Source organism: Polypterus senegalus, chromosome 12 (assembly GCF_016835505.1).
Source record: "Polypterus senegalus isolate Bchr_013 chromosome 12, ASM1683550v1, whole genome shotgun sequence".
NCBI lineage: Eukaryota > Metazoa > Chordata > Cladistia > Polypteriformes > Polypteridae > Polypterus > Polypterus senegalus.
Window position 1 is genome coordinate 15,687,271 of NC_053165.1, and position 27,017 is coordinate 15,714,287.

At 42.4% G+C, this 27,017-nt stretch overlaps 1 protein-coding gene across 2 annotated transcripts in view; it reads right to left on the reverse strand.

Annotated features, from left to right (window-relative positions):
• Positions 1 to 11,884: 11,884 nt before the first annotated feature.
• The window catches only part of LOC120540350 (macrophage-stimulating protein receptor-like), a 115,422-nt gene continuing 100,289 nt past the window's right edge, over positions 11,885 to 27,017 (reverse strand). For both annotated transcript variants that reach the window (XM_039771028.1, XM_039771029.1), the window contains 5 exons: positions 26,540 to 26,721; positions 26,028 to 26,137; positions 22,246 to 22,411; positions 16,265 to 16,401; positions 11,885 to 12,856 (listed from right to left, as the gene is read on the reverse strand). In XM_039771028.1, coding sequence (XP_039626962.1) covers positions 12,643 to 12,856; positions 16,265 to 16,401; positions 22,246 to 22,411; positions 26,028 to 26,137; positions 26,540 to 26,721 — 809 coding nt within the window. In that variant the 3' untranslated portion in view covers positions 11,885 to 12,642. The remainder of the gene's footprint in view (positions 12,857 to 16,264; positions 16,402 to 22,245; positions 22,412 to 26,027; positions 26,138 to 26,539; positions 26,722 to 27,017) is intronic.

The following is a 27,017-nucleotide window of genomic DNA, read 5'->3' on the forward strand; positions in this document are numbered from 1 at the left end:
CACGCATGGACACACACACACGCGCACACACACACTAGGGACAATTTAGGATCGCCAGTCCACCTAACCTGCATGTCTTTGGACTGTGGGAGGAAACCCACATAGACACTAGGAGAACATGCAAACTCCACACAGGGAAGACCCGGGAAGCGAACCCTAACTCCTTTTCCCATTCAATTTAATTGACTTGTTTTTTTTAAGATTTCATCCATCCATCCTCTTCTGCTTATCCGAGGTCGGGTCGTGGGGGTAGCAGCTTAAGCAGAGAAGCCCAGACTTCCCTCTCCCCGGCCACTTCTTCCAGCTCTTCCAGGAGAATCCCAAGGCGTTCCCAGGCCAGCCGGGAGACATAGTCCCTCCAGCGTGTCCTGGGTCTTCCCCGGGGCCTCCTCCCGGTTGGACGTGCCCGGAACACCTCACCAGGGAGGCGTCCAGGAGGCATCCTGATCAGATGCCCGAGCCACCTCATCTGACGACTCTCGATACGGAGGAGCAGCGGCTCTACTCTGAGTCCCTCTCAGATCACTGAGCTTCTCACCCTATCTTTAAAGGAAAGCCCAGACACCCTGCGGAGGAAACTCATTTCGGTCGCTTGTATTCGCGATCTCGTTCTTTCGGTCACTACCCATAGCTCATGACCATAGGTGAGGGTAGGAGCGTAGATCGACTGGTAAATTGAGAGCTTTGCCTTACGGCTCAGCTCCTTTTTCACCACGACAGACCGATGCAGAGCCCGCATCACTGCAGACGCCGCACCGATCCACCTGTCGATCTCACGCTCCATTCTTCCCTCACTCGTGAACAAGACCCCGAGATACGTGAACTCCTCCACTTGGGGCAGGATCTCGCTCCCAACCCTGAGAGGGCACTCCACCCTTTTCTGGCTGAGGACCATGGTCTCGGATTTAGAGGTGCTGATTCTCATTTTTTAAGATTTGTTCCCCTAAATTTCTTCAGGTACTTGTGTACTAAACAGACGGCACAGATGGCTAGTCCCCTTTTCTATTATCATTACGCAAATCAGATTTTCGTCTTTAAGATTAGGCACCCAAAGGGAACATTAACATTAGGGACCTATAGGCAACTATAACTAACTAACTTTAAGTTTAGTATTTGTGTTTGGGGTAGGTCAGTCTAATAATTTATACTCCAAATATTATGCAACCAGGGCAACAGCCCCATCACTTTGCGTGAGGAGAAGATTAAGAGGAGACCTGACTGAAGTGTTTAAAATTATGATGGGAATTAGTCCAGTGGATCGAGACGGCAACTTTTAAATGATGCTCAACAAGAACACAGGGACACAGTTGGAAACTTGCTAAGGGTAAATTACACACAAACATTAGGAAGTTTTTCTTTACACAGAGAGCCACAGACACTTGGAATAAGAGACCAAGTAGTGAGGTAGATGGGAATAAGTGAATGGATGCCACTAATGATGCCACAGATGGGACTGGGCGGTCTCATGGTCTGGAACTTCTGCAGATTTTATTTTTTTCTCCAGCCGTCTGGAGTTTTTTTTTGTTTTTTCTGTCCACCCTGGCCATTGGACCTTACTCTTATTCTGTGTTAATTAATGTTGACTTATTTTATTTTCTTACCGTGTCTTTAAATTTTCTATTCTTCATTATGTAAAGCACTTTGAGCAACTTTTTGTATGAAAATGTGCTATAGAAATAAATGTTGTTGTTGTAATGATATATTTGAGTAAACAATTATTAAGAACAGATCTTAACTTTTGTTTTGTGATTGCATTGTCATTCTTTTTATAGTAACATTCTGCTTGAATGGGATGCGATTTGTGCAAGTGTACTGGAAGTGTAATATTGTCACATGAATGGAAGGCAGTGGAGATTTTACTCACATGTCACAGGTAGGTTTGGACATGTCCCACTGTCATTGGCCTAAAGGTGACCTTAGTACTGTAGAGTTTCATTTTCTGATCTACGGAGACAGACTTTAACAATGGACAGCCCTTGAAAACAACACTCTCCGCAACAAGCCAGCTATCTGAGATTTGCAGTTTTGTTTTTTAGTTAAGCTTTGCAATGGTAAAATGGCGCCATCTGCTGACATTCAGTGTAGAAAGCAATCTCTTTGCATTGTTGTTTCATGTTTATGACACCACATAATGTCCATCTATCCATTATCCAACCCGCTATATCTTAACTACAGGGTCACGGGGGGGTCTGCTGGAGCAAATCCCAGCCAACACAAGGCGCAAGGCAGGAAACAAACCCCCGGCAGGGCGCCAGCCCACCGCAGACTATATAATGTAGCTTAGTCAAATATAACTGAGTTTGAAAAAAGGAATATAAAAGTAGAGGAATATAAAATGAGTGAGCTTATAATGAATGTAAAAGACAATTGACTTCCATTTGTGTTTGTTTGTTTAATCGAGTCTTTGTTTAAAATAGCCAGTTTAGAGTCTTAGGTTTGTCAGTCCATTTCCTAACCCACTTTGTCCCAAACAGGGGTCTGCTGGAGCCTATCGCAGTTAGCATAGGGCACAAGGCAGGAACCAATCCCAGAGAGTGTGCCAGTCCATCACACACACACACTCTAAAGCCAATTTAGAATCCACCTAACCAGCACTGAAGTAAACGGGAGCAAAGCAATAGACACGGGCAGACCATCCAGACCCCACACAGGTAGCACATGGGACATGAACCTTGCACCACCTTGCCACCCACCCGCTTTGTTACTGTCCAATATTAAATTTGGGGGGGAAAAACGAAAATCGGAAAACAGCAAATTTCAGAGTGATAGTAGGACGCATATCGAGGGGCTTGCTATAGATCACATATGTAAGACAAACACAATTCTTTTTAAGATCTTGCGAGCATTATGTAATTTCTAGTTAACTAATACAGTTTGCGAAATAATTATTTGACCCACTGCTGAATCTGTAAGTTTGCTCACTTATAAAGAAATGAACAGTCTCAAATGTTTATGGTAGTTTTATTTTAATGGATGCAAGATCTTACCTCATGGGGTGCGGATGATCATAAGAAAGGTGAGGGATCAGGCCCGGATGTTCACTGGCAAACTTAAGACGAGCCGGACCTGTTCTTGTGCCTTCTTGAGCAGAGGGACCTTGCGGGCACTGCAAGATTTCAATTATTGCGTAGTGTGTTACCAATGGTGTTCTTGATGACTGTGGTGGTCCCAGCTGCTTTCAAATTATTAACAGGCTCCTCCTGTGTCGTTTTTGGCTGATCCCTCACCTTTCTCACAATCATCCTCACCAACCCATCGGGCAAGATCTTGCATGGAGCTCCAGACCGAGGGCGACTAATGATTATTTTATATTTCTTCCATTTCTACATAATTGCACCAGCACTTGTCACCTTCTCACCAAGCTTCTTGTGCAGGTCTTGTCCCTGATGTCTTTTGACAGCTCTTTGGTGTTGCCCATCATGGTGGAGAGGTTGGAATGGAAGAAAAGGATTCCCAGGAGTAATTCAGAGAAGCTTAATAAATACGGGCCCTGCTCTTTATCATTGTCTTTATCTCTTCATCACTGTCAACCTGTCCAGTTGATTAGGTCATATTAGTGGTGAACAATGGACACAGCACAGACTCATGAAACTGCTTATATGCTTAGCAAAGGCCGGCCTACTTCAAAGCTGAAACGTGTTGAATGAAGACAGTGGCGATTACACAAGAGGAGATCAATCTGTAAAACCAAACCTATTTTGTTGGTGAAATCCTGATGGGTCAATTCGACTGCAGTATATGTAGACAAACTTCACTCCATAACACCATGCTACTTTTGAAGGGTGAAATGTTGAGTGGGGAATCTTCGCAAATACTATAGTAATAAGTAATCATTTTTGCAGGTGGAGCTCAGCCTATAAAAGCATGGCTACTTTATTAGTGAATGCCACGATAAGCCTTTATTTCCGCAGCCAGAGATCGAATAAATTCTGATGATGAAATGTTCAGTGGTGGGCTGTGAATCCTAAAGGGGCCACATTGGGGAAAGGTCTTCAATTATTTATTGAACACTAGGCTGACCCGCCTTTTAAGTGGACCACTTCTTAAGGCAATTCAATATGTAGATCAATTTGGTATTTTATTCAAACTCATTCATTTGGTTATATTGCATTTGAGCGGTATTACTTTAATACTCGTAGTTTCTGTTATTTTTGTGATGAAATTTAAACTTTTTTTTTTCTATATTGAGGTCGCCCTTTTGGACCCCCCCTGATATTTACTACACGGTGAGACATTTGTACTCCATCAACATTAATTATTTCCAGAGACATAATTTTGTCTATTTTTCCAGCGCATCGCGCACAAAAGCAAGGGAACGATGGGAGCACCAGAACTCTGCTCACATCATGTCGCCTGCATCGCAAGCTGCAAGTAGTAAGTCTGTGATAAGCCGAATACCGCTACGCTTTCCACTCACGGGATGGAAGGACAATCCCGACCGCTTTTATATAGTAAGAAAGAAGAAGAGTAGAAAATCATCTTTTACCTGGAAAAACGAAACTACAAATCCCATCGTGCATTGCAAAATGGACGGGGCGTGTGTGAAACTCCGTGCTACTCGCACAGTATGGAGTAGAAAATCATCTTTACCTGGAAAACGAAACTACAAATCCCATCGTGCATTGCAAAATGGACGGGGCGTGTGTGAAACTCCGCGCCTGCGTAGCACTCATGGGACGGAAGGACACCCGACCGCTTTTATATAGAACGATTAGCTGGCCATAACCAAAATCTATATATGCATTGTGGCCACCAGGGGGCGCTCCAGCTCCACCACCACCCGACACAGACAGGCTCCGGACACAAGTCTCAATAAAACAAGAGGATTCATTTGTGTGACACACTTCCCGTAAGCATTTCCCACAACACCAAATGCACAGTACAAAGCACAAGCACCACACAGCAATTCTCATTGTCTTGTCTTGTCTTTTTCTGCCTGCTGCGCTCCTCACACAAGCTTTATGTCCTTCCTCCCGACTCTGGATTCTTGAGCAGTGGCAGGAAGCTCCTTATAAGTAACCTCCGGAAGTACTTCCAGTGTCCCAAAGGCTTGGCCTGGGTACATTTCCGGGTAAGGCCTCATGAAATAGGTCTTGTTAGTCCCTGCAGCACCCCATGACGGGACCCACGAAACCAAACAGGGCTAAACCAAAGAACTCCAGTTCCCAGAATCCAGGATGCGGTTGTAACCCAGGGGGTCTGCCATCTAGTGTTCCAGGGGAGACAATGCCCTGTGCATGCTGTGTATGCAGTTTCCCCCTGTCCTTCCCGACTGAGGGGGGCATTCCTGCTGGGTCAGGCTCCTGGCCGTCCCTCACAGTATATAAAAATGCTAAGGGTCTTGTCCATGATTACTCACAAACCAATGGGGCTAGAACCTTGATCTTGGTTTTAATTAAATGGTTATGACATGATACACAATGTGGCTATTGGGGTCCAATAGCAAATTAATTGAGAAGGTAAAATGGCAGAATATGTTATGGAATGAAGAAAAATGATGACTCTGGTATCCATTGAGTATCATGTACTGTACATGTGGAGTGGCAACCTGCTGGTTCTCAAAGTACTGGGGCTGGAATCTTGATCTTGGTCTTAATCAAAATGTTATGACATGATAAGTTATTGGGGTCCACGTCTTTCCAATAGAAAACTGATTGAGAAGGTAAGATGGCAGAATATGTTATAGTACAAAGAAAAATGACGGCTCTGGAATCCGTTGCATATCATGAACTTGTGGAGTGGCATCCTGCTGTTACTCCAAGTCTGGAGCTGAAACTTTGATCTTGGCCTTAATCAAACTGTTATGACGTGATACACACCAGTGAAACAAAAAAACGTGGATAATGTGAACCTCGATAACTTGGTGGAGGTTGCCATCTTTCCAAAAGCAAACTGATTGAGAAGGTGAGATGGCACAATACAAGAAATAGAAGAAGAATGACAGCTTTGGTATCCGTTGCATATCATGCACTTGTGGAGTGGCAACCTGCTGTTACTCATAAAGTCCTAGAGATGGAACCTTGATCTTTGCTTTAATCAAAATGTTATGACGTGATACACACCGGTGAAACAAAAAAAATGTGGATAATGGAAACCTCTGCAAAGTTATCGAGGTTCACATCTTTCCAAAAGCAAACTGATTGAGAAGGTGAGATGGCACAATACAAGTTAGGAAGAAGAATGGCAGCTTTGGTATCCATTGCACATCAAGCACGTGAGGAGTAGCAACTCGTAAAGTACTGGGAGCTGGAACCTTGAACTTGGAAGGACAGGAGGTCCAGATCTTTCCTAGTCTGCAATATTGATACTGAATTCGGGCCCTTTAAGAATGTCCGTCTGAAGGAATATCAATGCCAGCTGACTCATACACCCCTACGTTGCTTGATCTCCTTTCTTTCTCCTTGTTTTCTAGCTGACTTCTCACCTCCAGCATGTCCTCAATGCAGCATCAACACTAAAACACACGGCTTCTTCTGCCTTACCGGCTTTAATAGTGTCCCACAGGATTTGTTATTCCTTCTCTTGCCTGACAAATTCCCTAAATTGGGCCAATTCATCAGTTAAATCATTCTCGATAGATGCAATGAAGACTGATTGCAGACCAAGGCAGGTCTTGTAAGAAGCTACTGTAGTCAATAACGAGTTCAGAAACTCGCACTTGGGTTTAGCATTCTCAAAATGTGTGTTTGAACCGCAGCTCTGCCTATTCATTTTGGAATCAGACTTTGGGAAACTCGTTGGGCTCTGCAGATTTGTCATTCATTGTGGGTTTTTTACGGATTTTTTCCTTTGCGATACAGCCATGTGGCACGTTTCCCCGAGGGTGATCCAGCTCGTAAGATCTTGATACAGTACCTGAAAAATAATATACGGTGGTACAGATCTAAATATGCAATTTTCATTGCGCTATAACTTATTAAGTTTATTACATAGAGAATTCACAAAAAATTATTTTTGTTGTCGATAGATGGCAGCACCTGCCCTGCATTCCAAAATGGTGGGGAGACGGTTGTCAGTCGAACAGCGGGTGCGATGTGTTCGCCTTTTCATAATTGCAAAATTAGATCTGGACCACCCTGTACAAAGGGTACACAACACATGTTTCACCTTAATTGGGATTCATTGGGTGTACGCACCTTTTGATTCCCCTTACGGCGATCGAACCTTGGGCGAAGCCTCTGACATTGCGCCATGGTGGCTAGTTCGCTTACTTGACAGGGTGAAGCTCGGAGTATCACATTCATAGGACTGAATCGCAATCTGATTATTTGGATGGTTACGGTGAGTTAGCCTTAGCTATTATCTAAAAATCGTCAGTCACCCTTTGCGTTTACCAGATTACACCACATGATACCAACTAATACAAATGGTTCGGAGCAGCTGGCTCAAAAATACTTTTTATTTCAAAGCAGTATATTGTCCTGCAGGGTTCATTTCTCAGACCTTTACTGTTTTCACCTCCTTCATATCTTCAGAAAACGTAACGTTCACTTTCACTCGTATGCACAGAACCCGCCACTATGCCTTTCTTTCAGTTCAAGAAACTCTCCTCCAATAGTGTCCTTAATTAATTGTATCATGGGATTAAAAGAGTGAAGGGGTAATAGCTACTTGTCTTTGAATGGTGGAAAAAAATGGTAATGTTACTTATTAAGGGGAATGATGGCATCTGCAGCAATATTCTGTAACTTCTCAACTAGGCTGAGCTAAACATTAGTTTGACTGAATCAGCGTGCGACTGAGACGTCGTCTTTGACACCAGTGCATATTTTAGAACACATATCACAAAACTATCTAACACTTGTTTTGTCCCTTCTTGGGAATATTGCAAAATAACGATGGTGTCGATGCCACAGGGGCTGCACGGGCATCCCGGCCAGTAGAATGGATGGTTCTGTCCTCCTTGGCCATTGGACCTTACTTTATTCTTTAATTAGTATTGCCTAGTTTTTATATTTTTCTTTCTTCATCCTGTAAAGCACTTTGAGCTACATCATTTGTATGAAAAGGTGCTATAGAAATAAATGTTGTTGCTGTTGTTGTTCCTTACCCGGACATGAGATACCTAAAAGGCAAACGGTCATCCCGGCCAGGGAGGAGAAAGGGATCAGACCCGGAAGAGAGGACCAGATAGGATGGACAGACAGCCCACCGGAACTGGAAGTTGTCGCTGTGGACATTTTACTCCCCCAACACCTTAGATAGTGGTGCCCAGTATGGAACCAGTGGGGCATGCTGGGAAGTGTAGTCCAGCAACAGACATTTTAAGTAACTAACAAGTCTGTGAGCCGACTGAAACTACACATTACCATTTATCTGGTTGTATGGTAGCCAATATTCAAATGTACTTTGTTTGTTATTATTTATGAATCTTATCAATTATACATTGTTAAATGAAATTGCAACTTAACTCCTGCTTGTCTTTTACTACACCTAATTGCCTGAGGTTATAAATGTAGAAGGGAAGGTGGGGAGAAGTTATATGGTACAATACCTTAGAAACAGTGGTAAGTCTGGGAGATTTGAGGCATTCTGACAAAGGACTACACATTAATAATACAAAAGGGGAAAGTAGAGTTGGTGGCTCGGTGGCGCAGTGGGTAGCGCTGCTGCCTCACAGTAAGGCGACCTGGGTTTGTTTCCTGGGTCCTCCCTGCGTGGAGTTTGCATGTTCTCCCCGTGTCTGTGTGGGTTTCCTCCCACAGTCCAAATGCATGCTGGTTAGGTGCATTGCCGATTCTAAATTGTCCCTATAGTGTGTGCTTGGTGGGTGTGTGCCCTGCGGTGGGCTGGCGACCTGCCTGGGGTTTGTTTCCTGTCTTGTGCCCTGTGTTGGCTGGAATTGGCTCCAGCAGACCCCCATGACCCTGTAGTTAGGATATACTGGGATGGATAATGGATGGAAGTAGCGTTATATAGTACTCTACCAAGACAAAACAAGCACTCGCGCCCCAGATTATTTTTTTCCTTTGCTGCCGCTCTAGGAGGGCAGCGCATATTATAATCGTGCCAGTTCTAAGAGCGGTACAACCTAATTCTGAAAGCGTTCCCCATCACTAATTTTCTAGCCACCTACCCACCGCACCCTGAATTCCTCCTGCTTTGGGTCCCATCCCAGAATGCTCCCATTAATCCATAATCCATATCGGTATATCAATGAACATCTAAGTTTTCTTTAACTTTTTATTACAAAAATGTAGAAAATGCTTGTCACAAGTATTCAATCACAACTTATTGCATTTATTTACACGTGGCACACACAAACCAAGTCAATTTGGTAATAATCAAAGAATATCGTACACCGTGTAAAAGATCTCAACAAGTCTTTACAGTCCAATCCTGATTCTTTATCAACAACAATAAGGAGACCTAAAATATACAAATCATCCTTTAGTGCAAAAACTCACTTTTATTTTTTGTGGCATGCACACAGTTATCCCTTTATTTGATTTTTATATACATACTGTACAACAATAGCGATGCTTTCGATTTATCAAAATGGGACCGCAGAACAAACCTTACTCAGTTTATGGTATTAAGGAATGGGGCTGTCGAAAGACAACGGGAGGAGACTGCGGAAAATCTGAACCAAAGTGTAATGTGTCTGATAAAAGAAGTGGATTTAGGAGCTTCTAGAGCAGGGGTGTCCAACTGCCATCCTGGGGGGCTGCAGAGTGGCTGCCGGTTTTCATTCTAACCATTTTCCTAATTAGTGCCCAGTTTTAGTTGCTCATTAAATTCTTTTACCTTGCTTTTAACAGACTTGGACCCCTCAATTGTTTTTTTTCCCTTAATTAGCAGCCAGATAATCAATGAGATACACAGTGGAGTCAACACCTGCAATACCGGAAAATAAAGAAAGGTGAAGGCATCGGTAATGGTGATCAGCTGGAAACGTCTGCTGTGGCAGAATGACAGCACCGACAAGCCGGGGAATTAAATGACAGAGTGGTGACTCTGAGGTAGGGGGATCTGCACTGGCAATCGGGAGGTTGCCGGTTCGAATCCCATAAACACCAAAAGTGACTACTACATTGGGCCCTTAAGCAAGACCCTTAACCTTCAATTGCTCCATCCAGGGTATGACGTTGATCCTCATCGAGCTCTGCATGCAGGCAGAGAAAAACCTGGGGGTTGGTGGCAGAATTGGCACTCCAGCCAACATAAAAAAAAAAAAAAAAAAAACTCCATCTGAACTAGTGTGGTACTGGGGTGTCACCCGTCAGATGGCTGCACTTGGGTCCTAACCTCTCTTAATTAACAACAAGAACTGGCATCTACTTAAGAAACTGGTTGGAGTCTGAGGGCCCTGACTTAGCTGGTCATCCGCGGGCTCGCTTCACATCTTATTTCTGTTTGACTGCCATGTAAGGAGAAAAGAAGCAACTCAGAGGATGGGGTCTTCAAGAACAAAACACTTAAGCTGAAAGGGACAGAAATCAATTCACGGGGGGAGAAAAAGCGTCGGGGAGGAAAACCTGCAGCCACAGCGGTCCTCCAGCATCAGAGTTGGGCACCCCGGGTTTAGAGGGTGAATCCATCCCACTTTATGAAGAGAGGCAACTCCCAAACGCTCAGAAAAACAACAAAGCTTGAAAAATAAATTAAGCATAAAAGTTTTAAGATTTTTTTTAATAAATAAATAAAGTTCTGTTGCATCCTGAGCATTAATCACTGTTTGCAGCAATAGCTGTGAGCCTGACATCCCCTGCGCTTCTCGTTTTGACATTACAAGAAACCAAAAACGTGAACATTCCGGCTTTAGACTAGTTTTACAAATGGAGTTCTATGAAAACTGATTAACAGTTTCAATACTAGATTATATAAAAGCGTACTGGCTTGATATAAATATAATAACTAGGACGGGCTGAAATCTAAGTAATCAACAGAATAACCTCAGCATTAACGTTTGCAGTGCACCATGCAATACAAATGTCTCCGTTATATGTCATTTGGTATTAGATATTTGTGATTGTGTGAAACGCAGTGTATTTTATTACTAAAAATGTTTGTGATGTGCCATCTGTTGGAATGACAAACGCAGTGTATTTTATTACTAAAAATGTTTGTGATGTGCCATCTGTTGCAATGACAAACGCAGTGTATTTTATTACTAAAATGTTTGTGATGTGCCATCTGTTGGAATGACAAACGCAGTGCATTTCATTACCTAAAATGTTTGTGATGTGCCATCTGTTGGAATGACAAACGCAGTGTATTTTATTACTACAAATGTTTGTGATGTGCCATCTGTTGGAATGACAAACGCAGTGTATTTTATTACTAAAAATGTTTGTGATGTGCCATCTGTTGCAATCACAGAGACACATTAAATGGATGGACACACAGGCAGACACACAGACACTTAAGGTGGATATACCATCTGTTGGAATGACAAATGCCATGCATTCTATTACTATGTGCATTACTAACCATATTACAAAAGGAATGGTGCCCTGCAAATGTTAATGCTGATTACATTGATTACTTACTACTGATTACTTTTTACTTAATTATTGATCACTACATTGATTACTTACATTTCAATTCGTCTTACGACAGGTAGGACAGCTAGTTATGTCAATATAGTAATAACTAGCTGTGCTACGCACTTAAGACAGGTTGAAATCTAAATAATCAATGCAGACCTCAGCATTAACGTTTGCAGTGCACTATGCAAAGATGATGACTCTGCTATATGCCATTTGGAATGGGATTCATAAAAGCAGTGTCAATGTTTGGTTGGAATGACAAATGCAGTGCATTTTATTACTAAAAATGTTTGATGTGCCATCTGTCAGAATGGCAGACACAACACCATCTGTTGAAATTAAAAATGCATGCATTACAGAAATTTGGTGTGGGATTCGTAAAAGGAGTGTTAATGTTTGTGACACACCTGCGGTTGGAATGACAAATGCAGTGCATTTTATTACTAAAAATGTTTGTAATGTGCCATCTAACTAACCTTGTATAGTCAACAAGGAATACTACGTAATTAATGATGATGTTAAACAGAAAAAATGTAAATTAAACAATAAGTTAGAGACTAGAATGAACATCACCACTTCTCGGCAATGCCTAGAAGTAAAGGGCCACAGTAAGGCACACTAATCCAATCCTATGTATATTTTATTTAAAATCATCAAGTTTATTAGGAGAAAGAAGACATGTGATAACAGGACATGAGACGTGTGTGTGTGTGTGTGTGTGTGGGGCCTAGGATATTATACTATGTGGTACATAAAGAGTGTCATACGATTCAATTCTTCCTATGACTCACAGGCCAGATAGAGGAACATGGCAACCTCACCTCCATTAAAAACGAACAGATTTGTTTTGTCAGGGAGTGTGCACTGCAAGTCAGATCTTGCTCCTAATTTCATGTGCCGGAATGCTTGTCTTGCTGATGATAAACCCCAACCGAAACTGCTTAAACCTTATGTGAACTTTCCTTGGAGTGCTTTGTGAACAGCCATTTTTTTATCAAAATGTCCTAGTTTTTATGAGTAGTCATTTGTTTGGCAAATAACATCTATATGTTGCATTTTGCCACAAAATCGACTCCCCCAAAAAACAGGGGAAATTAAATTGTGCCTTTTGCCCCCTCGTATTAGGCAAACATTGAATGATTCCTGAAATCTACAAGGAAGAAGAGTCCGAATCCAGCTCGTCTGCAGACTCCTCCACAGCGGGGTACGGCAGCGGCTGATCCAGGTTGACGTAGGTCACTCGGAGGTTGATGTAGTGCTCGCCATCTAAGCTGAACATGATCTGCTGCACCTCATCTATGAGCTCAGCAAACGTCGGCCTCCGCTCAGGAATAGGATTCCAGCATTGTAGCATTGTGGTGAACCTACAGTGGGAACAAAAAAGGAAAAAATCGGTTATCTTGAGTAGGCAGAAAGTAAAAAAATTAGAAGCCAACTCATTATGGACGGGTTTGTTCAGATAGCTTCAAAGTGTCTTTATAACATTTTCAAATCTGCAGCAATATGCGGTATCAGTGCAGGCTCCTAACCTCTCTCTCGATCTCTCTTAGCTCTAAAAGGTAATCCCCTTCACTCACTCATGGACTCGAGCTTAGAGTCTGGTACTGAACATCCCACCACAAAGCAGAAAAATGAAGAACTTAGCCTGATGAGCTAAAGGAAGTAAAGAGTGTAAGGCCAGGTTTATACTTCACGTGACGTGACACACGCGCCTGCTACGTCGGCGTTTTACTATTTATTCTTACACACGTACTTTATGTAAATCTGGAAGAATCCACTAGGTGGCAGTGCAAGATATCCTCACGGTGAGAACAGGTTTGGCTTTGCGGTGTTGTGAACTGCCTGGAACAGCCATTAAATTCTGATGACACCTTACTGCAATATCTCTGAAAACGATGTTTAATGATCAAATCCACCAATCCAGGGATGTGTCCATTCCAGCAAGCATTGGGCACGAGGCAGAAACAATCACTACACAGGGCATCAGCTCATCGCAAGGTGAATACAAGCACTCGCACACACACTGGCGTCATTTTAGTGTCACTAAACCTGCATGTCTTTGGAAGGAAACCGGAGCACAGTGTGAAAACCCAGCAGGAAAACACGTCAAGTCCAGGCAGGGAAAACCAGTGACGTGACTCCCTACTACCACTCCGCCACCGTGTCACCCCCATGTGTGTAATCATTAACAGTATTCATTATCCATACATCCATTATCCAACCCGCTATATCCTAACCACAGGGTCACAGGGGTCTGCTGGAGCCAATCCCAGCCAGCACAGGGTGCAAGGCAGGGCACATACCCCACACACCAAGCACACACTAGGTACAATTTAGGATCACCAATGCACCTAACCTGCATGTCTTTCGACTGTGGGAGGAAACCAGAGTACCCAGAGGAAACCCACACAGACACGAGGAGAAACAGTATCCATCCATCCATTTCCTAACCCGCTGAATACGAATACAGGGTCACGGGGGTCTGCCGGAGCCAATCCCAGCCAACACAAGGCAGGAACCAATCCTGGGCAGGGTGCCAACCCACCGCAGGACACACACAAACACCCCCACACACCAGGGCCAATTTAGAATCACCAATCCACCTAACCTGCATGTCTTTCAACTGTGGGAGGAAACCAGAGCACCCAGAGGAAACCCACGCAGACACGAGGAGAAACAGTATTCATTATTTAAATGAAATTAACGATTTATCTGTAAAATGTAACATAAATACTTTAATGCATTTCATCATGTAAGTGATATCAAGTATAAATCTAAGGATTCCCAAATGTGCAGAGAGTTGGAATATCTATTGCTGTTTGCCGCTACTGTCAGGTCAGGAGGAAGCCCCAGAAAAAAAAAGACAATACAAAAGTTGGTATGCGAGACTTTTAAAATGTATCGTGTCATTACGATCGGGAACATGCGACGCTTGAATATAAAAGCACCACGGATGCATTTGTATGTCGGCATTTTGCTTCACCACATCGAACCATTCATGAAACATCGAAGCGCGCACATCGATCCCGTAGGATCCTCAAAGCAGCTTTCTGTCACATGTAGATTGTAACCAGAGACTCTGACGTCACATTCCAACTTTTAGCAAACCGCACCCACCGACTTTTTGCTGGTACTTCAACTCGCGCATGCGTCGCGTTAATTTCTGAGGACCTGCTCAGAGGACGTGTCAAATAGATAGATAGATACTTTATTAATCCCAAGGGGAAATTCACATAATCCAGCAGCAGTATACTGATACAAAGAAACAATATTAAATTAAAGAGTGATAACAATGCAGGTAAAAGCAGACAATAACTTTGAGTAATGTTAGCGTTTACTCCCCCAGGTGGAATTGAAGAGTCGCATAGTGTGGGGTCTCCTCAGTCTGTCAGTGGAGCAGGATGGTGACAAAAGTCTGTCATTGAAGCTGCTCCTCTGTCTGGAGATGATCCTGTTCAGTGGATGCAGTGGATTCTCCATGATTGACAGGAGTTTGCTCAGCGCCGTCGCTCTGCTACAGATGTTAAACTGTCCAACTTTACTCCTACAATAAAGCCTGCCTTCTTAACAAGTTTGTCCAGGCGTGAGGCGTCCATCTTTATGCTGCCTCCCCAGTACACCACCACGTAGATGAGGGCACTCGCCACAACCGTCCGATAGAACATCTGTAGCATCTTATTGCAGATGTTGAAGGATGCCAACCTTCTCAGAAAGTATAGTCGGCTCTGTCCTCTCTTACACAGAACATCAGTATTGGCAGTCCAGTCCAATTTGTTATCCAGCTGCACTCCCAGGTATTTATAGGTCTGCACCCTCTACACACAGTCACCTCCGATGATCACGGGGTCCATGAGGGGCCTGGGCCTCCTAAAATCCACCACCAGTTCTTTGGTCTTGCTGGTGTTCAGGTGTAAGTGGTTTGAGTCGCACCATTTAACACAATCTTTGATTAGCTTCCTGTACTCCTGCCCACTCCTGATGCAGCCCACGATAGCCATGTCGTCAGTGAACTTTTGCACGTGGCAGGACTCCAAGTCGTATTGGAAGTCTGATGTATGTTGGCTGAACAGGACCGGAGAAAGTCCAGTCCCCTGCGGCGCCCCTGTATTGCTGACCACAATGTCAGACCTGCAGTTCCCGAGACGCACATACTGAGGTCTGTCTGTAAGATAGTCCACTGATGCCACCAGGTATGAATCTACTCTCATCTCTGTCAGCTTGTCCCTAAGGAGCAGAGGTTGGATGGTGTTGAAGGTGCTAGAGAAGTCCAGAAACATAATTCTTACAGCACCACTGCCTCTGTCCAAGTGGGAGAGGGATCGGTGTAGCATATAGATGATGGCATCCTCCGCTCCCACCTTCTCCTGGTATGTGAACTGCAGAGGGTCGAGGGAGTGGCGCTCATTCACGTGGCAGCCATGATGCGTGCAAGTCTGCGTCCTGAGCGTGAAGTATAAACGAGCCCTAAGATGGCCGTTGAGCGTTTCCTAACAGCTGGCCCCCCTTCACTTCGGTGGTTAGCATACCAAACCAGACTGAGCACAGTATCCAATATTTTGACTCATATTATATAAAGAGACAGAATAACCATCAAAGATTACAAGCCTTACTGATACATTTACTAACTTTTATGGGTTTTATTAGGTCATTACTATCACATGTACAGACTACCGGGAAACTCTTACTCATGGCTATGACCAATGAGTGAGCATGTATAGCTTAACATCAGGTGATGTTATTTTTTGATAAATTTCAATCTAGAAAATACTTACAGAGGATCAGGACAGTACTGTGGCTGGGGTAGCCTTCTGCCTTTTAAGAGGTAGCGGGTGATATCGTAGGGATCAACTTCAGGGTAGGGACTCGTTCCCCTTGTAAGGAGTTCCCAAAGCAGCACACCATATGACCACTAAACAGAGAAAAAAACAATTCAATTTAGATTACAAGGCATCATCTATAGCCCATGAGATATATAGGGTGGTCCAGATCTAATTATGCAATTTTCATTACGCTATAACTTATTAAGTTTATTACATAGAAAATCACCCAAAAACTCCTAGACCATCGAGAAGTCTGCGAACTGACGACATGAAGAATCGTCTTTGCACTGAACCGGAATCATCCTCGCATAAATCAAAGTCATCCATACAATCTGGATCTGCATAATTAGATCTGGACCACCCTGTATGAGGGACATTTGAAAGGTTTCTGCACTTTTATATTTTCGTTGGAAACGGTGAAGACAGGACGAGTAGTAATTGAGCATTAAAAGTTGGTACAACGATGGGAAAATTGCATCACAAATGAAGGTGACTATGTAGAAAAGTGATGTCATTTGTTTTTGAAATTCTTAGCAATTCGTAACAAACATAACAAACCTTTTTATTCAGCTCAGGGTTATAAGGATTAGAGTCTATCTAAGATGGTGCACCACTTCCCACACAAACCCACAATCAGACTTACAGAGAGCTGATACAGAATTGCCAATTAGAGAAGATAACACTGAGGATGTGAGAAAAAAGTCATTGAACCCACTGAATAACTGAAAAGCATTGACAAAACAAGAACTTGTGAGTCCACCCTGAGGTTACCCTGGGATGAGCACTGGATGGACTATCAGTTCATACAAAGACAAACTCATATCGTATGGAAGAATAATTTTAGGCTAACATATCACTCATCTTAAAGAAATAGCATAAAGGCTTAATAAATGTCAGAAACCTGTTCAGACGCACCAGGAAACCAGAGAAAGGTCAAGTGAACAACAAAATGTACACTGAAATATAAGAATTGGTTTAGGAAAAATACTCAGATGGTTAAGTAAATAAAGAAAGTACCAGAAGAAAGGTTGATGAAATATGCAAAATGAACTGAAGGATGACTAAGCTGATGTCCTATGAACGAGAATGGACTGTTGTTATATGCACAGAAATTTCAAGGGTGGTGGCTCAACTCAAAGGTATAAGAAGAACCAGAATATAACAGACTTTTATTTTAAAATGTAAAATGTATGTATTGATTAACACTGTACGTAAATTCAATAGTTAATAAAATGAACCTCCATTCTTTGTTTCTCTGAGCATTCTGACTGGGCTGTAACAGACAGTTTTTGAAGAATACTCCCTCTAAGGCATTTTACTGAGGAGTAAAAAAAAAAGATACAATGGGCAGCTTTTCTCCTGCCTGATAACTTATTTGTCCTGTTAGGGGACGTTTCTTTCTTTAATAAGATGTTAAATTTCTACCCCAGTAGATTCACCAATTCATCTAACAAACCTGACAGCAGGATGTGGGAGATCTTGGAATGAACATGGACTCATTGACAGCAAACTCTTCACAGACAATGACTGGGCACGCAAATTGAATCCATGTCACTGTATCTGTGAGGTGGCAGTGCCAACACTATACTGCCCATACATGAAATCCAAGCATTTATCCCACAGCAACCTAATCCATCCATTTCCTACATTTCGTATTCAAGCCGGTAGTAACGTGTACACAGCAAGAGCCATCTGCACTTATTGCCAAGGGAATCTGAACAAGGAAATCTGACTGAAGGTATCTATACCAGGGGTCCTCAGTCACAGTCCTGGAGGGCCGTGGTGGCTGCAGGTTTTTGTTCTAAGCTGGTTGCTTAATTAGAAAGCATTTCTTGCCAATAATTTAATTATATTGCTTGTTAGTGCTTTAACTCTGCTATGTCAGGTCATTGTCATATCCTAGAGTTTCTTCTCCTTTCTAAGGATATCATTCAAATGATTTGAAGGCTAAAATGGAGGAGCAATTCTCAGTCCTTCACTTTTTTCCCTTCATTTTCCTTCTAAGTATTTAATTAAATCAGTGAAAGGCAACCTTTTTCGAGTTCCGGTGCACCAAGTCCAAAAATTTTCTTTCGCAGAGCACCTGAGGGACTGCCCATAAATAAAGTCGTGACAAGAATAAGCTATGTATGAATTTTTCTAGATAAAGTTTAATTAAAATTATCGTAAATAAAAAGCAAGTGATAATTGTTGAGGAAGTATTGAATGCTTGCGTCACAACAAAATGTTTTTTGCCACAAAGAACTGGTAAAGGTCACTGAGTTTACAAAGTTTACTGTGTTGATCAGCGGTGTCAGAGCGAAAATAAGGATTATTTTTCCATAGTAATACTCAGACGATTAAGTGGTGAGAGCTGCAGCTACAGCGATACTCTCTCGTCGGCAGGAGCCGAAATGTAGCGTTCGTATTTTCTCGTTCTATATTTGCTCCGCCGCCTTCTATCCGTACAGTGAGCGAGATCTTCTAACAACGAGACTTTTTAAGTCTCACGAGATGTGTTTTTGACACTGCTGGTGTTGATATTATGATGAATGGTGCATTCAAAATAAATACATTCGTTTATTCAACAATCTAATTAACCGTTATCTGGTTTTCCAACATAAAATATATATTTTTTAAACATTATCTTTTTAATCAACCAAAAGTTCAAAAACACTATCAATTTAAAATATTTACAAAAGTTTTCACGGCGCCCCTAGAAAATGCGCACCGGTTGCCCGACAATGAATTAAACCAAATAGAGCACGATAAATACACACCGGTGTAAATGGAAACAAGCTAAACGGAGAACTGCTGGTTTCTTTTGTCATTTGCATATTATTGCTAATTAGGAGCTATTAAAAGCCAAGAATACAGCCATTTAAGACTAAAATAAGCAATAAGGGTTCAAAATCCTAATGAGCGAGACAACTAAAATGAAGCAGAAGTGTCACTTGACAAGTAAGCTCTTCTTATTAAGCAACTGGGTTGGAACAAAAACCTGCAGCCACCAGGACCGTGATCAAGGACCCCTGATCTATACTGTGGGTTTGGGAGTTGGTTTGTGGTAGACTCCAGACATGAATCCACATCAACATGGGAAAAATATACAAACTTCATGCAAGGAATGGAACCTAATGAAACATTAACACCATCTTGTCCAAAAATTCATCATGTTGAGCCAAATCTGCACAAGCGAGCCCAGCGTCAAAGCTGGGGCCCAAGTCTTGGAACACCATTATGGCAGTTATATAAAGGAAAATCAGCACAGAACAAAAGAAATTACAGCTTAACACACTGCCATTTTTTTTTCCACCAAGATTTTCCAATAAGATGACTTTAAGTAAAATTTCATTTGTCAAACAGATGTTGTTGGAATGGGCTCCAGTAACCTGTGACTTGGATTAAGTAGATTTAGCGATGCAGAGTTAGAGATGTTAACGTTTGCATTGGGTGTCACGAGAACAGACAGGATTAGAAATGAGTACATTAGGGGGTCCGCTTAGGTGGGACGGTTTGGAGACAAAGTCACAAAGGCGAGATTGCGTTGGTTTGAACATGTGCAGAGGAGAGATGCTGGGTATATTGAGAGAAGGGTGCTAAGGATAGAGCTGCCAGGGAAGAGGAGAAGGTGGTTTATGGATGTGCTGAGAGAGGACATGCAGGTGGTGGGTGTAACACACGAATGTCAAACTCCGGTCCCTGGTGGGCCGCAGTGGCTGCAGGTTTTCATTCTAACCATCTTCTTCATTAGTGACCTGTTATTGCTGTTAATTAACTTATTTTGCCTTAGTTCAGGGGTGTCAAACTCCGGTCTTGGTGGGCCGCAGTGGATGAAGGTTTTCATTCTAACCATCTTCTTAAATGAGTGACCAGTTTTTGTTGCTAATTAGCTTCTTTTGTCTTAAATTTTAATTAAAGTGACTCAGGACCCTTAGGTGTTTCATGTTCCTTAATTAGCAGCCAAACAGTAATGAGGCACAAAATGAGTTGCCTCATGACCAGCTCACCTGAGCCCATCACACAATATCTGAAAATAAAGAAAGGTGGAGGTCTCAGTAAGGTTGATCTCTCAAGTTAACAAAACATTTTGACGATGACAGAAAATTAAAAGTTTGGGAAATTCATGGAATTAAAGTCATGAAATTAAATAATGAGCTTAATTAATATCAAGAAACAGCTTGAATGAAATTGGTCGGAGTTTGAAGCCCCAATTTAGCTGGTCGTCTGTTGACTCGTTTCAATTCTCATTTCTGTTTGGCTATCATTTAATGAAGAAACAAATCAATTCAGAGGACTGAATCTTTAAAAGCAGGGCTATTAAAATGAAGGGAAAAGGAGTTAATTAGCAGTGAAAACTGATCACTGTTTAGGAAAAGGCTTAGAATGAAAACCTGCAGCCACTGCAGCCCTCCAGGCCCAGAGTTGGACACCCCTGGTGTAACAGAACAAGATGCAGAAGACAGAAAGATATGGAACAAGATGATCCACTGTGGCAATCCCTAATGGAAGCAGCTGAAAGAAGCAGCAGCAGCAATGGGTGGACAGATATGTGTTGTGTTTAAATGGGAGACACAAAGAGCAAAAGAATGAAATGAGTCACTTTCTATAAATGTCAGAGTTTGAGAAGAATTTGGCAATGCTGGCTGTCATTCTGTAATCTGCACCTGAGAATCTTGACTCATGACACACCTTAGTTTGTTCAAAAATAAATCTCACGACTGAAATCATAGTGCTGTTTAGCTGTATCCTAGGAAAAAATAATACACTCCAATGTTTCCTTAAGGCAATTATAGGTATGTTCTTAACAAAAAAAAAAAAAGCTTGGGACCTGCTGACTCATAAGAAGACCATCCACCTTGAGATCTACAATGTGCCATTGTCTGCGGTGGGAATTTCCATCACTGACGCAAGGCAGGTGGAGTTCAAATGTCTCACAAAAACAATGACACATCTTTGCTTTCTTTTTAGGATATCGAATCTATGAATTTTGTGAATTCACTTAATTCAGTGTGGAAACGTGGAGAGCTGGAGCCGATGCCAGAGACATGGGGTGAACGGCAGGAACCAGCCTATCGCCAGGAACATCCGTCCCGTTAATCTGCTGGGTGTTGTCAGAGGAACTGAAAATCCAAGAAGACATGGGAATAACGGGAAAACTACACACAGAGTCATCAGTCACCAAGAACGCCGGTTTTGTAATGGCACTTTATGGTTCTTTATTGGGTTGTGCGGTTCCTCATAGAGCCATTGCTTGGCAAAGCACCGTTTCATACTGGGAAGGATTCTTCGCATATGAAGTTAGTTCTTTGTCCCTTAAAACCACTTCCCAACATGTGGTGTAAAAATTGAAAAGTTTAATGTATGTTAGCTTACCTAGCTGGAAACTAACAGATTAAGAAAAAACGGATTTAGCCTGTGTGGCCGTATGCAGCGAAGGACCTTTCTAAATTCATCACCCGTTGGTATTTCACAAACCTCATACCATCTAGTCATGGAACCTGTTAAGAAATCTAAATAAATAAAGGTTCTTTCAGGAACCTTCATGTGGATGGGCCTTCTGAGAACCAAAGATGGTTCCCCTATGGCATCGCTCTGAAGAACCGCTCGGGCATCGTCATTTTTAAGAGTGCTGGTGCTGGAGCTGTGAGGCTGTAGTGTTGGTTGCTCCACCGAATCAAACAGGCCTAGAAAGTGACATCTCTGCTCATGCAGCAACAACATGACAAGAGGACAATATGATCAGTTTGCAAAACGGTTATTAGTTCAAAAAGAGATCCCATAAAGACGGGACAAACAAAACCCATCCCGTACAACTGAGTGTGATATGTTACTTTGCACACAATAAAATTTTACTGTTGTATTAAGTAGTTTTAGAATCTTTATGAAGTGTTAGCAATAAAGATTAATGAAAACATGATAAGCAACACAAATGTTGCTACTATTTTTCTTACCACGTCTGACTTTGTTGTAAATTTCTGTGTCTGTAGACTTTCGAGTGCCATCCACTTAACTGGTAACTTGACCTTTCGGTGATTCTGGATGCTGTAATACTCTTTATCAAATACATCCCTGGCCATCCCAAAATCGGCCACCTTGACGGTGTAGGACTCATCCAACCTGTCAAGTCAGTACAGGTGCAGAACACAATTACTAAATACACAGATACAAACCAGTCCATTTATTAATGCAGAAAATGTCAGATTTATATTATGTCTGTATGTAATGCTTTCATTACCTATTAACCTACCTCATAGATCTGCATGTGCTTCTAATCGATTACTGTACAAGCATTTTCTAATACTTGAAAAGGTCCTTTCACCCTAGGAAGTGACTGAATTGAGTAGGGGTGTCAAACTCCGGGCCTGGAGGGCCACAGTGGCTGCAGGTTTTCATTCTAACCCTTTTCATTGCTAATTCACTTCTTTTCCCTTCATTTTAATAGCCCTGTTTTTAAGGAGTCAGTCTTCTCAATTTATTCCTTTCTTCATTAAATGAGATGTGAAACGAGCCAACAGATGACCAGCTAAACCTAGAAATTCCAAATTCCAACCAATTTCACTCCAACCAATCTCTTAAAGAGAAGCCGATTAATTTAATTAATTAATTAAACTCATTCTTTAATTCCATGGCTTGTTGCTGCTCTCATTCTGTCACAGCAGACATTTCCAAAACTGTTGAGTTTTCTGTTTTTTTCATAAGAACACCGTCAAAATGTTTTGGTGACCCAAGAGATCAACCTTACCGAGACCTTCACCTTTTTTTATTTTCAGATTTTGTCTGATGGGCACAGGTGAGCTGGTCATGTGGCGGCTCATTTTCTGTCTCATTATTGTTTGGCTGCTAATTAACAAAAAGAGAAAACTAAGGGGCCTGAGTAAAGTTAATTAAAAGAAAGGCAAAAGAAGTTAATTAGCAGCAAAAACTGGCAACTAATGAAGAAGATGGCTAGAATGAAAACCCACAAGCCACTGTGGCCCTCCAGGACCGGAGTTCGACGCCCGTGGGGTAGAGCAATCCTTACTGAAAAACCAGCTACAGCGGTCTGTTCTTCTACTGTGGATCACCTTTTATAGCATCTTTGATATATATATGAATCTATCGGATAGAGTAGCTTTCATTTCTATCTGTCTATTCGTTTGGACATTTTTCATATCTATCTTAATATAGTGTCTTTACTATCTGCCTATCGTAAACTGCACTTTATATATATCAGTCCATTAAACAGTCCCTTTCATATCCTTCTATTATATAGTGCACTTTATATATATTAGTCCATTACATAGTGCCTTTCACATCCATCTCTTCATCTATCTATTACAGTATATAGTGCCTTTCATATCTATCTATTGTGACAGACAGCCAGAGCCCTTAGTCGGCCAGGATGGGCCAAGTATGGTAGGACTGGGGGTTTATTTTCAAGACCTTTTCTTCCCCGGACCAACAGAGGGAAACCCCCTTGGTTTCCAGCAAGGCCACAGGTCATGAGCATGGAAGCTCAACCCTGCTGGGGCCCGTGGCCACCACCAGGGTGCGCCTGGATTTTTACAGTCCCTTCCACCTCCACTCCTCCTCAGACTTTGTCCTCTTCTTCCCGACTCCCGCCATTGAGTGGCAGTGACTGGCTCCTTTTGTAGAGCACCTGGGCTCGTTGACGCATTTCCAGCAGCACTTCTGGGTGTGGGAGGGTGGAAGAGCTGCCAAGAAGGACTCAGCAGCAGCACCTCTTGGTAGTCCCAAAAGGGCTGTATCAAACTCCAACTCCCTTCTCCGAGGCACTTCTGCAACCCTGGGGGGCTGCCACCTAGCTCTCCAGGGGAGGTAAAGATCTGGATATGCTCCCTCCCCAGGTCCTTCCAGTGTGGAGGTGTCCTGGTCGGGCAAGGGCCCCGGCCATACACCCCACTATCTATCTGTTATATAGTGCCTTTCACATTTATCTGTTGTGAAGGATGGCCGGCTATATATTCCAGACCACACCTCCAAGCCGCCAGATGGAGCCCTCCCAGCGGCTTGGAGGTTCCCCGAATTCTAGCAGAGCCTCATGGACCTTGTAGTTTTTATAAACAGCCCTGCTGGATACCATGGGGACCACCAGGAGCCGCTATGGGGGGGTTTGGGGAGTGCTACGTGCCCTATAACCCGGAAGTACTTCCTGGTCACATGAACAGTAGGAGCGACGTGCTTCCGGGGTGAAGAAAAGGACTTTGTATCTGACCCGGAAGTGATAAGGAATCTCATGGACTGTAGGGTGGATTCACTTCCGGGTCAGGAGATATAAAAGGACCATGGGAACTCCCAGACGATGAGCTGAGCTGGGAGGAAGGCTGGCTAAGTGTCTGGGAGTTGGAGGATTGTTTATTGTATTAATTATTGTAGTAATTAATGGAGGGGGCTTGGTGCATGTAATTATTATAATAAAAATAAGAATTATTGGACTTTTACCTACTGCATCAGGAGTGGGCAGGAGGAGGAGTACAGAAAGTTAATCATGGAATTTGTTAAATGGTGCGACTCAAACCACTTACACCTTAACACCAACAAGACCAAGGAGCTGGTGGTGGATTTTAGGAGGCCCAGGCCCCTCGTGGACCCTGTGATCATCAGAGGTGACTGTGTGCAGAGGGTGCAGACCTATAAATATCTGGGAGTGCAGCTGGATGACAAATTGGACTGGACTGCCAATACTGATGCTCTATGTAAGAAAGGTCAGAGCAGACTATACTTTTTGAGAAGGTTGGCATCCTTCAACATCTGCAGTAAGATGCTGCAGATGTTCTACCAGACGGTTGTGGTGAGCGCTCTCTTCTATGTGGTGGTGTGCTGGGGTGGCAGCATAAAGATGAAAGACGCCTCACGCCTGGACAAACTTGTTAAGAAGGCAGGCTCCATTGTAGGATTAAAGTTGGACAGTTTAACATCTGTGGCAGAGCGACGGGCACTAAGCAAACTCCTGTCAATCATGAAGAATCCACTGCATCCACTTAACAGTGTCATCTCCAGGCAGAGGAGTAGCTTCAGTGACAGACTTTTGTCACCGTCCTGCACCACTGACAGACTGAGGAGATCGTTCCTCCCCCACACTATGCGACTCTTCAATTCCACCCGGGGGAGTAAATGCGAACATTAATTTTATTTTAATTCTTTTCATTTTTATTACTATTTAATTTAATATTGTTTCTTTGTATCAGTATACTGCTGCTGGATTATGTGAATTTCCCCTTGGGATTAATAAAGTATCTATCTATCTATCTAGTGTTTGGTGTGGTACCTGAGGGTTCAAGGGAGCGATAGTGCCCCCTACTGTCACACTGTCTATCTATCAATCAATCAAGTACGGGTTTCTAATAAACCTAATAAATACATTTTTAGACTACCTTATGAAAAGCTCAAGTAGAATAGAATACTAAAAATGAAACCTTAGATGGTTTAACACAAAGATTACGTGACAGTATGCAAACATTAAAGAACTAACTTTAATTTTGTGAATATACATTTGAGTAAAAATACAAATAACAGAGCTAGGCAGATATATTGTGTTCACGTCGATGAATGAAAGGCACAAGCTGTAAAGTCAAAGACCTGCCATTTGAAGACAACCCAAGCCTGAGGGCCTGATTCATTTACCAAAAACTGACAGATTTGTTTGAATACAACCATTATGAAGTAACATGAGCTCCTGCCACAAATACAGCCCCCTTGTAGAGTATAGAGTGTCATTTTGGAGGTCACTCACATGCAGTTTCTTGCAGCGAGGTCTCTGTGTACAAACTTCTTTTGTGCCAAGTACTCCATTCCTCTGGCAACTTGCAGCCCAAAGCCAATTAAGTCTTTTACCGTAGGATTCTGTGTAGAACAAAACATAATGGTTGATATGTCATATTAAAAACAATGTAGCTGTCAGTGGTATAGTCCTGAACATTTCTTTAACTTGAGCCCATCTTATATCTGTGACAGTGAAGATGTGAGATTCAAAGTTTACTGTCAAAAAGCAAAAGCACCTCACAGACTTTGTAAAGGACGAGAAGGGCAGGGAGGAGTGTGAGAACAAGACATTAGAGCACGAGGGGGAGCTTTAAGTGTTCAAATAAGCCAAATTACCACCCTATCTTAAAAAGTAGTGAAAATCTGTAATAGACGGGTATAAGGGAAAGTCTTGAACTAGTTATGTATTGCATTAGGAAAAATCACAGACTACAATTACAAAAGACTGTTTATTAGTTTTTATACATTTATGTTTAGTCTTACCCTTTTATCTGATCGGATGAAGTGGCGTAAATCTCCATGCTTCATGTAAGGAAGAACCACCAGGGGGAGCCCTTCATTCGGCAGACACACTCCCAACAAAGAGAGGACATTGACGTGATGGAATTCTTTCATGATAATGCCTTCCCTGAGGAACTGCTCGGCCTCCTCCACATCCGTGATCCCTAAAGGGGCGAGAATACACAGCCTCAGGCTACACACAAGACTGCACACTTGATGCATCTTTAATCAGTTTTCAACATTTTTTCTAATATATTTATACATGCATTTTAATAGATAGATAGACAGACAGATAGATAACAGACAAAAATAAAAAGTGATATACCTAGTGGGAGTGCGTGTGTGTGAATGCATTCCTCTTGCACTTGTGTTTACTGGGTTAGGCTCCAGGCCTGCATTACCCTTCTCATGATTGGGGTATTTATTTATTTTTCAACAAATAAAGAGCATTTACAATAAT